This window comes from Tripterygium wilfordii, chromosome 22 (genome assembly GCF_013401445.1).
Source record: "Tripterygium wilfordii isolate XIE 37 chromosome 22, ASM1340144v1, whole genome shotgun sequence".
In the NCBI taxonomy this organism is placed as follows: Eukaryota; Viridiplantae; Streptophyta; class Magnoliopsida; order Celastrales; family Celastraceae; genus Tripterygium; species Tripterygium wilfordii.
Window position 1 is genome coordinate 6,806,519 of NC_052253.1, and position 13,269 is coordinate 6,819,787.

Genomic DNA, 13,269 nt, shown 5'->3' on the forward strand with positions numbered 1-13,269 from the left:
AAAACCAAGAGCCGAAATCAACGGGGAGATTCTTTTATTTGGTAACCAAAGAAGCAGCGAATCAATCCAGCCCCAACATGCTCTTCAAATAAGTTGAGTTGAGTAGGCATAAATTTCGGACTTCAAAAACAGTCTACACCACTTATCTTTGGCATCGTACACCTTAAGTTTTGGGAGATAAACAATTAAACCATCGTCAAGTGATTAAATGAGATTATATATTTCCCAATCACTTGAGATGTTAATGAGCATAAAACAGAAAAAAAAAGTGATGGTGCTTCATAAAAGACTTATATAATTGGCCGTTGGACAGATACATCGTTCGTGCCTTCTTGGTACATGGATTTTCTACTACTGCAAGCATTTGTACAGATCAAAAAAATTGAAACATAATTTTCATTAGGAGTCGTAAGGGAAAGACTTGGAGGTTAAGACAAAGACAGCAAACATGTAGAATCATTCCATCTCACCTGTGGTTTTTGGTGGAGCACAGTAATATTTCTTATCATTGGACTTCTTTAAGCCCAACCTTTCCTTCCACCACCATGAATTCTTTGGTAGCTTTGACAATGCATCCTCCTCCTCATCCTCGTCATCAACAAGTAGTTCATCTCTTAGAGTCATCATCTTAGTGCAATTCTCCTTCACAGGCACCAACATGCCCTTAAAGATCACCTCATCAGCTGCTATCATTCTGTACTTCTTCACAGAGAATTGAAATTCTGAAGAAACTGGTGCTTCTCTGTAGTTGCTTTCACTCTTGATACCCATCTGGGCTTCTGCAAAATCATTGGAAAAAGAGATTCTTGGGTCCATAAAGAATAACTATGTCTTTCTGCTTCTTGTTCAACATGCCATATATACACATTTAAAGGCTACCCAATAAACCTTTTTTTGTTCTTACTTTTCTTGCACAGCTAGAATCCACATGCAGATGTTTGAATTTATGTTTGCGGGCGCTTTGTTTTATTTGCATGTCAGCAGGACATCTCATGTTACTTACATTTGTCACTTCCTGATCATGATTAAACAAATGATTATCACCTTAACATGTTGTAATAACCTTTTTCAAGACAATGCATGTGTTAAAAAAAATTCCTAAACCCGTCTTTAGGCAGCATTCTTAAGACCAAAGAGGGGCAGAAAAGGAGAGCAAGTTGTCCGTTCCGAGTTCTCCTTCAATTGCATAGCACAATGACACAATCCAAATATTGAACTAAGATATATAATTTCACAAATACATTCCATATCTCTTTCTTTCTTATTTTTATTCCTTTCAAAATCTTAATTTTAGTTCATTCTACACATTTCCATGGTTTTTAAGCTAGGTTTGGGTTTCTAAATATCGAATAACTAACAATGTGATTATTAGAGTCCCGTGGGCTGGAGCTGGTCTAATTATTAATCAGTCTATAGTTGTACAGCGATCAATTTCTGTCAACACTTCTTATCCAAATAACAATACTAAAAAAGTAGTCTGTCGATTGACTAATGGCATGTGAAGAACTACCAACTTCAGTTTTTCCATTCCCTTGAGTGACAGGCACAGTTGATCCTCACATGCTTCATCGTCACCATCTTAACTTCTGGCTAACCAATGATTCTCCAAATGGGTATTGAACATGTGTCTTATACCACCTAATTCGAGTGGACAAAACCACAAGCCTCTGTAGTATCAAAATTGATGGTGTTTGACAAGCTATTGAGTAGAGAAGGGGCTAACTGAAGTACAATAATATAACAAATGCTTTTGGTGGACTCAAAATAGTCAGGGTTGGTGTTGGGTTTGTGAAGACAAAGCCGTGCAGATTAGTATGATTGACCTAAAGCGGAGAAACTCTCATTAGTGTGAAGGGGTGAGTTGTTACATGCCTTATTCTCAATATTTAAGTGTTGATAAATTTTGAACACAAGTGAAGACATTGTGCCAACAACATGGGTTAGTGTTGGAAAATTATTATTTAAGGGCATTGGTCTCCCATCTTTTTAGCAAGCTTTGTCTTTGTCTTCCTAATCTAATGGAGAGTCCGTCCTATTATGTGTTCAATTCAAAGCTCACTTTGCAAGACTAGATCGTGAGATCAAAATATATAAGAATAACTTGACTGTCCTGGTTGGGTTCATTATTCATTCTTTCTTTACTCTTAAAAAATTTTAATAAACGAAAGTCATTATTTATATGTTAAAGTCCCAAATTGTTTGGCGAAGGTCAAACAATGTGGTTTATAACACTTGAAGTGAATTTTAGAAGGCTAAAGACACATGGACTTCGAGCCCAAAGCATGGACAATTAAGTTAAGTGATTTAAACCAAAACCTTTCTCTGATCATCTCCTTCTACTTCTCACTTATATCATGAATGATGGTAGTCCACAATAACATGTATTCTCAAGTGTCTGGTAGTAGTTACAAAATTTTAAAAAAAATATATACATACATAAATATATATATATATATATATATATTATGAACTTGCACAATTGGTGTATGGTGAAGTCTGCTAAAGAAGACTGCATCATGAATCTGTGTTTTCAGTATTTATCCTATGTCATGTTGAAGTTTCACCATATTTGAATGGAATTAATATTATCGTTTTTGAAATCTGGAGAAGGCGAAGTCTCTCTCTCTCTAGTAACAAAACATTCATGTTGATGACGAGCAGAATCGGTTTACCTATTTTCTTGATTCGTACGTCTCAGTTGATCTGACAAAGGATAAGGTAAGTTGTTCTTCTCTGCACATGAAACGAATGTGAGCTAAAGGTCCTCGAGGTGTTTCTCAGGGGAGCCACTCCGACGCTCAAGTTAGTTCTGTAATAAAGTGAATTTTGGGAGATTGCTCAGTAATAATATTTCTCCTGTTGAGTAGGTAAAAAAGTGAAGTGCCTTTACCTTGATGAGAATTTCACTTTTATATGTTTCTTGAATAACTGCTACTTCGCGGTTACAACCACACTTTGGAGATCGTGGGAGCCATAGACTTAATCTGTATTTGTAGTGGGGGTGATTTACTGATCAACCCATAATAATGATTTATAAACCGAGGAGATATTAGCCGAGGTAACACCTTGTGTAGACTTGGTGGTTCCCATCGTAGCCTCCTGTGTCCTAGACACTGTTGATATTTAACCAGAGGGTATTTTGGTATCATCACATGCCCCAACTCTTTTTCCTATGGAAATTGAAAAGTCTGAGGTGAAAGAGTATCATTGCCTTCATTAAATGTTGGTGGCTCATTGTCGGAGACAAGATCTAAGGCTCAGATTGAGTGATTTGAAGGGTCTCATTTCTCTAGTCTTAGATATGATTTTCTCTCCTAGTATAAATAGTGAAGTAAATTTTTCATTTTTTTTACTTCTTACTACTAGAGATCTTTTCCCGAGTGATTCATCGTCTTATACTGATCAAGCTTTTCTTTCTGCTTCTGAGTAAGTTTTAGAATGTCTTCTTCTTCGTCTGATTCTAGTTCCTCCTCTTCGAGTTCCGACGATTCTGCCGCCACATCTTCAAATATTGAAATCACCCACCCTCCTCTGGGTGGTAGATTTTTTGTCAATGCTGAATTGGCACAGATGGAGTTCCCTGTGGAGCTCGTTACTCTAGATCTTCGTCCCCCCAGTGCCTGAGTAAGGGATGTTGATTCTAGAGAGACTGAACCAACTTACCTCTTTTGTACTTGCTCTAAAAAGCAAGTGGATGCTACTAGGGAGAAATATAAAATACCCTGGCCATGTCCCCCTGTTGGTCCCAACGAATGCTCGTGTTCCATTTCCTGCTACTTTAACATCATTTTTTCGCAAGTTTAATTTGTCCCCGACTATCATCACTCCTAATTCATGGAGATTTCTTCGGACTATTCTTTGTCTCGCTGAGACTCATCTCGGTATCTCTTCTTCGGTTCTTCAGCACTTGCTTACCTTGTGTCAAAATTTCCACTCTCCTGGACTTTTTTATATCAAATTTAAGAAAGGTTTTCGTTCTCCTCCATATAACTCGTCCGTTAAACAGTGGAAATCAACTTATATGTTTGTCAAAGTACCGATAAAAGAAGGAGAACACCTTCCTTTTAGGACAACTTGGTCGGTACCCCTACTTGCATTTTTTAATTCTCCTCCGAAACTTTCAGAGATAGAAAAGAAACTTCTAGACGCTTGGACAACTCTTCTCATTCCCAGTTCTAAGGCAACTTTGAAATTTTATCCTCATGACTTTTTTATTGCTTTCTTTTCATTGGAGTCACGCCGAGGTGTGCTTTGTTCTTTTCTCATGTACCTTTGTGTGGTTATACTAATCGGTCTTATTTTGACTTGTGTTTGTTTATATGTAGACATGGCCGAATTTGATGAGTACTTGCCTATGAACATGGAGGTCGACCCCAAGCCTCAGAAGAAAAGGAAGGCTAAGGCTACCACTGGTCCGAGGAAACAAGCTCGGCCAAAGGATGGTCCTGGTGGCACCTCCCGAGCTGGAGCAACCGGGGAGACTCCAACAGTCGATCAAACCCTTCATGCCCCCTCGTCCGTCGGGACAAGGATTGAAAAGAATTCTTATACTCCTTCAACAACTCTTCATGAAACTACTCCTTCTTCAGTCTTCAGTTATCCCTCCTCCAACTGGGGCTACTATTTTTCCTTGTCAGGCTTCTGATCGATCTCGTGTCATTCCTTTTGAAGATCGGGTTACTCATGAAGTGAAATGGGGAGTTCAAGTTTGTGACCGAGCTAAGAATCCTAGCATTGCGATCGAGATAGTCGAGCACATTCCTACTCCCACGGACTTCAACAGTGTCAAGTCTTTATCGGCCATGGATCACATCGATCAGCTCAATGCTTTGATCATGCAGGTTAGTAGTTACTCGGTATTTTTGCTCAATACATTTACATGTGCATACCCATATACATATTTTATTCAGAGATTTTTCTAACTTTGTATTCCATAATTAGGCCGTTAATCATTTGTCTGTCCTTCTCGAGGGAATTTCTCGATTCCATTACGAGGAAACAATGGCGAAGGAAAGAGTTGATGCGGTCGAGGAGAAGGTTGCCAAAGTTAATGCTGCTCTGGAGAAAGCTTTGGCCGATTTGGAGGAAGAGAAGACTAACCGGGCTACTGAGAAGGCTAAATGGGAGGATTGCAAGAAGTTATGGAGGAAGGATATTGATTAGTATAAAGAAGAGATCAAAGCTCTGGAGGATAGCATGTCGGATGCCGAGAACGCTTATAAAGAAACCATCAAGGAGATGGGAGAACGTAGACATTTTAGATTAGAAATTGTCTATGTAAAACTTGCAATTGATTGCCCTTTATTTGTAAAAACTCTTTGTCGGGTTCTTGGACTTTTTTCAGTTCAATGTGTTGGATCTTGTTTAGTATTATATTTATCTTGCTTTTCGTGAAATTTACCGACAAGACACTTTGATTGGAGGAGCCTATCCTTGGGTAGTATTGGGTTAATTGCCCGAATATCCCTTGTTATGGCCCTCTTTTGGAATTGTTTGATCAGTAGACTTTTCTTTGTAGGATTTACCCAAGTTTTTCTTAAACTTAGGTTTATTCGAAGTGTCTTGATTTTTATTCCCAAAAGGACTTCTCGGTTTATGCGTTGGTTTCAGACTTTTTTAGTCTACCTATGCTTGGAAGGCTTTCCAAATATTTGTACGCCTACTAGAAGAATTCTTTATCGATTCTTATACCAAAATGGATTTTTAATCCCTTCTTGATTATTATTCTGATCTTCAAGTGTTTTGGGATTATTTAACCAAGGTTATCCTTGGTTTTTCCCAGCTCAAAGTTCATAAAAATTCTAACCGAGGAAATTTCATTCCCTCTTGAATTTTTGTCAAAAACTTGAGCATTGCATGTATATTTATTTGATCATAGCTTGGTCGAGCTCTCAGGCACTTAGTATGTAAAATAAACTAAGCTTTCATTGAATTCATAGAGACTGAAGCAAAACAAATTGAAAAAATGAAAGATGAAAGAAATAGAATTGCTAGTCATACATTGACTTAAGCAAAATACTTGTGAAGGTTATCAGCATTCTAGGGTCTCATCTCCCCCGGTTTGTTCGGGTCTTCTATTTTGTAAGCTCTGTCTTTTAATACTTCAACAATCTGATACGACCCTTCCCAGCTTTCTCCTAACTTCTCAGGATGTTTTTCGGTAGCTTCAACCCTCTTTAGGACTAGGGCTCCCAAGATAAAATTCTTCGGCTTTACTCGTCGATTATGATACCAAACTGTCCTCTGTTTGTGGGCAGCTGTTTTAATCCTGGCTTCTTTATGAGCTTCCTCTAGTAAATCAAGATTATTGAGGAGTACCTCACAGTTTCCTTCCTCAGTGAAATTAAGCACGTGATGTGATGAAGATCCTATCTCTACAGGGTCCAAGGCTTCTGTTACAAAGGATAGCGAGAAAGGTGACTGTCCTTCGAAGTCTGAGGTGTTGTTCAGTAAGACCAAAGGACATGATGGAGCTGTTCAACCCAGCTTTGGCCTTATTAAGTCTAGATTTCAGACCTTGTAGTATAGTACGGTTTGTTACCTCAGCTTGCTCATTTTCTTGTGGATGGGCTACTAAGGTGATCCTTAGATCAATATCAAGATCTTGGCAGAATTGCTTCATCATTCCAATTACAAACTGCCTTCCATTGTCTACCACCAAAACTCGAGGAAGACTAAAGCAGTATATGATGCCCTTCCAGATGATTTTTTTATCTTACCTTCAGTGATTCTAGCCAAAGGTTCCACTGCCACCCATTTTGTAAAATAATCCGTAGCAACGACCAAGAATTTACGTTGTCTGGTTGCTTAGGGAAAAGGACCAAGCAGGTCTAAACCCCATTGAGCAAATGGGCAATGATTTTGAACTGGTGTCATCTCGGTAGATGGAAAATGAGAAGTATTTGAATGCCTTTGACATCTATCACACTTCTGCACCAGCTCCAAAGCTTCTCTTTTTATAGTCGGCCAATAGTAACCATACCTAAGAACTTTGTGGGCCAACATTCTTCCTTCTACGTGACTGCCACATATGCCTTTGTGAACCTCCCTCAAAACATAATAGGCTTCTCGGGGAGGTAGACACTTTAAGTAAGGAAGTGTGAAAGATCTCCTGTATAATACTCCTCCAATCACAGAGTATCTCGTTGCTCATGCTTTTATGCTTTTGGCCTCATTGCGGTCTTTAGGGAGAATACCATATGTTAAATAGCTTCTGATCGGATCCATCCATGATTCTTCCACATCAACATCCATCACACACTGATTGTTGTTAATGTTTGGTTGGGGCAGCACTTCTATTTGAACCGAGGTTGCTTCCTCTGCCGAACAGGCAGAGGCAAGTCGAGCACATCTACCTTTGAATTTTCTTCTCTTGGAATTCTGTTAATCACCACCATCGGGAAATCTTGCAACAAACTTTTAAATTTTGCCAAATATTTCATCATACTTGGACCTCGTGCTTCATATTCTCCTTTAATTTGCTCGGTAATAAGCTAAGAATTGCTGTAAATCTAAAGATTTTTTACTTCTAACTCTTTTGATATCTGTAATCCAGCCAGGATGGCTTCATACTTAGCTTCGTTATTTGAAGCATCGAAAGTGAATCGAAGAGCATGTTCCACTGATATTCCCCCTAGCCCGAAGAAGAGTATCCCTGCTCCACTCCCTTCTTGATTGGAAGAGCCATTCACGTACAGATGTCATTGTGGATATTCTTGCTCAGTTCTCGTCTCAAGTAGTTGTTGACATTCAACAACAAAGTCGGCTAAGGCTTGGGCTTTGATCATCTGTCTTGGTTTGTAGAGTATGTCAAATTCGCTCAATTCCATCGACCATTTTACCAGCCTACCAGAGGTATATGGTTTCTGGAGATTACTCTTCAGTGGCTTATTGGTAAGCACTTCAATGGTGTGTGCTTGGACATAGTGCCTTAACTTCCTAGCTATGGTGATCAAGACAAGGGCTAGCTGTTCTGCTCGGCTATACCTGGTTTCTAATAGATGAGTTTCTGCACTTTTCCTTCCTCACGGACCAAGACTGCACTTACTGCATGTTCTGAAGTAGCTAGGTAAAGATGTAGAATCTCTCCTATTTTTGATGAGGAAAGAAGTGGTCGTTTATCAAGATACTTCTTCAAATCTTTAAAAGATTTTTGACACTCTTTCGTCCACTGAAATTCTTTAGCTTTTTTCAGGGCATTGAAGAATGGTTGGCATCTTTCTCCCGACCGAACAAGGAAGCACCCTAAAGCTGCAACTCGTCCTGTTAATCTTTGAACCTCTTAGGGACTAGATGGAGGCTTCATTTGCACAATCGCTTATACCTTCTTCGGATTTGCTTCAATTCCTCTTGAAGTAACGAGGAATCCAGAAACTTTCCCGAGGAAACTCCAAATGCACATTTCTCGGGGTTCAACTTCATCTTGAACTTATTCAGAGTATTGAAAATGCTTTGTAGATCGGTAACATGATCTTCCATGTTCTTGCTCTTGACCACCATGTTATCTATGTAAGCTTCAACATTCTAACCGATATGAGCTGCAAAAACTTTGTTCACCAACCTCTGGTACGCCGCTCCAGTATTCTTCAGGCCAAAAGGCATGACTTTATAGCAATATGTACTTTCAGGTGTAATGAAATATGTGTGTTCTTGGTCAGCTTCATACATCTGGATTTGATGATAACCAGAGTAAGCATCAAGAAAACTTAATATTCCATATCCAGGAGTAGCATCAACTAATTGATCTATCTTAGACAATGGGTAGCTATCTTTTGGGCATGCCTTGTTGAGATCAGTGAAATTTACGCACATTCGCCATTTGCCATTTGCCATTTGGTTTCTTCACCATGACCACATTTGCCACCCATTCAGGGTACAAAACCTCCCTGATGAACCTTGCGTCCAACAACTTCTGTACTTCTTCTCGGATTGCCTTATATTAGTCAAGAGCGAACTTTCTTTTCTTTTGTTTGATGGGCTTGGTACCTGGTCTTATACTTAATTTGTGATTAATCACCTCTGTGTCTATCCCTGGCATTTCATCAGCACTCCAGGCAAAAACTCCAATGTTTGAAAGAAGCATCTCGTCATCTTTTGAGCAAGTTTTTGGAAAGTTGAGTCCCAATATACAGCTTTCTCTTGGTCCCTTGCTCGGTGATGATTGGAGCCAATGTCTCAGCTGGTTCAAGTTTTAGGATCTTCTCGATCTCTCGAACATCTAGTGTCACCACATTGAGTGATGACTTCTTCCTTTCTTTCGAGTCTGCCAAATACACTTGCCTTGCTGTTTTCTGGTCACCCTTCAAAACTCCTATGCCTTCTTCAGTTCAAAATTTCATTATTAAGTGGTACGTCGATACAATAGCTCGACCTTTATGTAAGAGTGGTCGACCAATGATAGCATTGTAGGCTGACTTGATATCTACCACTAAGAAATCTATCAAGAAAGTCTTAGTCCTGGGACTTGTACCCAAAGTGATGGATAAGGATATAATCTCTCTGGGGAGAATTGACTCCCCACTGAATCCGAAGAGTGGCAATGTAGATTTCATGAGCTTCTCTTCGGGGATATTCATTGCTTTGAAGGCCTCGTAAAACAATATATCCGCAGCACTTCCCCCATCAACCAACACCCTCTTCACCAAATAGTTGGATATATTTACCTCCACGGCCAAGGCATCATCATGTGAAGTCACAATGTCTTTGGTATCCTTCTCAAAGAAGGATATGGGTTCTTCATTTATCTTCAATTTTTTTGGATTCTTGATCTACTTGATGAATTATCCTTGCATAAACTTTGCTGGCCGAGGAGCTTTCTCCTACTGCTGCTAATCCACCAATAATAACATTTATAATCCCTGCATTTATGACCCCCGCAGTCGCTTTGTCCTCTCTTCGATGTGAGTCATCTCTTCTCTATCTTCTATTTTCTCTCTCATCTCTGTCATCTTCCTTTCCCCTTCTTCAATCATCTCTGTCATTCTTGAACTCCTTCAAGTATCCTCTCTGGATTAATCCTTCAATCTCGTCTTTGAGCTGTCTACAGTCATTGGTATCATTGGCAGGATCTCGATGAAAATGACAGTACTTGTCTCCCTGAGACTCATCATCTCGGTATCTCTTCTTCGATTCTTCAGCACTTGCTTACATTGTGTCGAAATTTCCATTCTCGTGGACTTTCTTATATCAAACTTAAGAAAGGTTTCCGTTCTCCTCCATATAACTCGTCCATTAAACAGTGAAAATCAACTTATATGTTTGTCAAAGTATTGATAAAAGAAGGAGAACACCTTCCTTTTAGGACAACTTGGTCGGTACCCCGACTTGCGTTTTTTAATTCTCCTCCAAAACTTTCAGAGACAGAAAAGAAACTTCTAGACGCTTGGACAACTCTTCTCAGTCCCAGTTCTAAGACAACTTACGAGCATTATACATGCAGGAAACATATATATTTTGCATTATCTATATTGCATAAATTTAATGAGGTATACAAGGAACCTATGTCCTTATACTTACCCTGCCAGGAAAGAGGTTTGCCTATTGTGGTCTTGCACTTTGTTTTGCAGGTTTAAGTATGGGTTAATCCATTATACCATACACCATTTTGGTTGCAATGCTAGTGATTATATGCTACTATTTATCTCTGTCTTTAATTTATGTAATATTTTAGATTAGGTAGAAATGAGTCAACAAAGGAATGAGGTATGTGATGAAGGCCCCCAAAAAGAGAAGGCAAATTGGGATCAGGCTTTGACTGCCATTTTCCTAGAAATTTGTGTTGAACGAGTGAAGGCCGGTGATAGACCTAACACTCACTTTACTCGTGATGGGTGGAAGAAAATAATTTCTTCTTTCTTTGACAAGACTGGTGAGCTATACGACCAGCCACAATTCAAAAATAAATGGGACAACCTCAAGAAAGATTGGCGAGTTTGGGAGAAGTTAGTTATAGGGGAGACTGGTTTAGGATGGGATAACACACATGAAACAGTGGTCGCTGACAATGAATGGTGGGATCGTAAAATTAAGGTAATCCAATTTAGTCATTTTTAGTTATATTCTAATAACTAACTTTGTCTATCTGTTTGATAAATTTCTTTCATTAATCGCATCAAGACAAAAAGTGCACAAAGTTTCGAAATCATGGGATTGAGAATCAAGAAGCACTTCAATTTCTGTTTGGGGGACAAGGAGCAACTGGGTTATATGCTCTTAATCTATCAGCAAATGAACCTGAAGTTCCAGATACAGTACAACCTGGAAATGATGATGTCCATCTATCTGAACCAGATGATTCTAATGATCCAGAGTATGATGCAGCTGCTGATGTAGGTGAGGTTAATAGTAGTCCTACACCTCTCGTGCGTGTAGGAAATCCAAGACGAAGGTCGAATGCATAAGGCAATCGGGGTAGACAGAAGAGGCGTGTTAATGATGTTACAGCTGAGATTAGCTAGTCATTTTCCTTACTTGCATCTGCGGTACAGAGTCGCACACAGTCCACAGCCCAATCTTGTCTACATGGTTGCATTGAGGATGCATGTTCTCAATTGGAGGAGATACCTGAGACAACAAATGGTTGTCCTTTGTTAGCTTTTGCCATGAAGTTGTTTGAAAATAAAGAACATCGAATTTACTTCAATGGGATCAATAAGCATGAGTGGCAGGTCACTTGGTTGAAGATTAGTTATGAAGAAGTTCATGGACCAGGATCTGCTGATCATCTTTAGGATTGTTGTTTGATGTTCTTGTTTTATTGCTATGTTATTGTTATCCTACTTTCATTATGAAACTGCTGAATGTTAGTTCTTATTGTGTCATAACTACCACCTGTTACTCTAACATGATTGTATTATGGATATTTTATGTTTCAATTTTCTATGTTTAATGATTAAATGCTTGGATTTTCTATGTTTAATGATTATATGTTTAATGATTCTTATGATTGGATATTTTATGTTTAATCTGTATGTTGCTAATGGGTAAATATATTCAGGTATGGATGACAATAGGAATGATAGCGATGATGAAGAGTTGGAGACAATTGTCATATTTGTAGGGTTAGTATTATACTTCACCGAGTTTGATCCATTGTTTCAAGAACATTGGCCATGTTGGTCATCCTCACTTACAGGCCACAAATACATTACCGATCTGATAAAGGGGAATCCTACAAAAACCATGGCGATTTTGAGGATGCAAAAAGGTGTGTTTGTCAATTTATGCAACGAGTTAACCACAAAATATGGATTGGTTACTACACGTGAGCTTGGGGCGAAGGAGATAGTCACAATCTTTGTTTATATTGTCGCACAAGGTGTTGGTAATAGAACAATGCAGGATCGTTTTCGACACTCTGGTGAAACAATTCATAGGCATTTTCACAGTGTACTAGAAAGCCTATATCGCATGTCGAAAGATATTATCAGGCCACGTGATCCGTAATTCAAAGATATTCCTAAGAAAATATATGACGATTAGAGGTACTGGCCATTCTTTAGAGATTGCATCGACGCCATTGATGGTACACATATACCTACAGTTATTCCACAGGACGCACGAGTGCCATATATTGGAAGGAAAGGGGTGACTACTCAGAATGTGATGGCCGTTTGTGACTTCGATATGTTGTTTACATTTGTATGCGCGGGATGGGAAGGTTCTGCACATGATTCTCGTATATTTCACGAGATACTTGGCAATGATAATAATAATTTCTCTCAGCCTCCTCAAGGTAATTGATTCTCACTCTACTGTCATTGTAAAATTCATTAATTTTATATTTATTTTGTTGGTATAATCAACTAAAAATTTTATGTAGGTAAATATTATTTGGTCGATGCCGGTTATCCTAATCAACGGGGATATCTTGCGCCATATAAAGGACAAAGGTATCACCTTGAAGTTTTTCAAAATGGTCTGGAGCCTCAAGATCCCGGCGAGGCATTCAATCGTGCTCATTCTTCGTTTAGGAGTGTTAATGAGTAGACTTTTGGGGTTTTAAAAAAAAAGTGGTTGATCTTATCACGAATGCCCTCATATTCGTTTGAAACTTAAGTGAAGATTGTAGTGGCTTGTATGGTACTACACAAGTTCGTACGCTACTGTCATTGTAAAATTCATTAATTTTATATTTATTTTGTTAGTTTAATCAACTAAAAATTTTATGTAGGTATATATTATTTAGTCGATGCCGGTTATCCTAATCAACGAGGGTATCTTGCGCCATATAAAGGACAAAGGTATCACCTTGAAGTTTTTCAAAATGGT

At 38.8% G+C, this 13,269-nt stretch overlaps 3 protein-coding genes across 3 annotated transcripts; 2 read left to right on the plus strand and 1 right to left on the minus strand.

The window, feature by feature from the left end:
• Window positions 1-12: 12 nt before the first annotated feature.
• LOC119992250 lies at window positions 13-882 on the minus strand. Its single transcript, XM_038838940.1, has 2 exons — window positions 471-882; window positions 13-354 (listed from the first exon to the last, which is right to left on the minus strand). The coding sequence occupies exons 1-2, from the start codon at window positions 814-816 to the stop codon at window positions 242-244; spliced, it is 459 nt and encodes a 152-aa protein (XP_038694868.1). The 5' UTR covers window positions 817-882; the 3' UTR covers window positions 13-241.
• An 8,612-nt stretch (window positions 883-9,494) lies between these two features.
• Window positions 9,495-11,810, plus strand: LOC119992202 (L10-interacting MYB domain-containing protein-like). The gene is made up of 2 exons (XM_038838868.1): window positions 9,495-11,028; window positions 11,116-11,810. Exons 1-2 carry the CDS (start codon window positions 10,681-10,683, stop codon window positions 11,329-11,331), a joined length of 564 nt encoding a protein of 187 aa, XP_038694796.1. The 5' UTR covers window positions 9,495-10,680; the 3' UTR covers window positions 11,332-11,810.
• A 187-nt stretch (window positions 11,811-11,997) lies between these two features.
• Window positions 11,998-12,987, plus strand: LOC119991463. The gene is made up of 3 exons (XM_038837814.1): window positions 11,998-12,440; window positions 12,501-12,733; window positions 12,821-12,987. The coding sequence occupies exons 1-3, from the start codon at window positions 11,998-12,000 to the stop codon at window positions 12,985-12,987; spliced, it is 843 nt and encodes a 280-aa protein (XP_038693742.1).
• Window positions 12,988-13,269: the final 282 nt, after the last annotated feature.

Coding starts and splice junctions, on each gene's coding strand:
- LOC119992250 (XM_038838940.1), bottom strand. CDS start 816: ATGGACCCAAGAATCTCTTTTTCCAATGATTTTGCAGAAGCCCAGATG. Junction 355..470: donor TGCTCCACCAAAAACCACAG/GTGAGATGGAAT, acceptor AAATGCTTGCAG/TAGTAGAAAATCCATGTACC.
- LOC119991463 (XM_038837814.1), top strand. CDS start 11,998: ATGGATGACAATAGGAATGATAGCGATGATGAAGAGTTGGAGACAATT. Junction 12,441..12,500: donor ATTATCAGGCCACGTGATCC/GTAATTCAAAGA, acceptor GCCATTCTTTAG/AGATTGCATCGACGCCATTG. Junction 12,734..12,820: donor TTTCTCTCAGCCTCCTCAAG/GTAATTGATTCT, acceptor AATTTTATGTAG/GTAAATATTATTTGGTCGAT.
- LOC119992202 (XM_038838868.1), top strand. CDS start 10,681: ATGAGTCAACAAAGGAATGAGGTATGTGATGAAGGCCCCCAAAAAGAG. Junction 11,029..11,115: donor GGTGGGATCGTAAAATTAAG/GTAATCCAATTT, acceptor AATCGCATCAAG/ACAAAAAGTGCACAAAGTTT.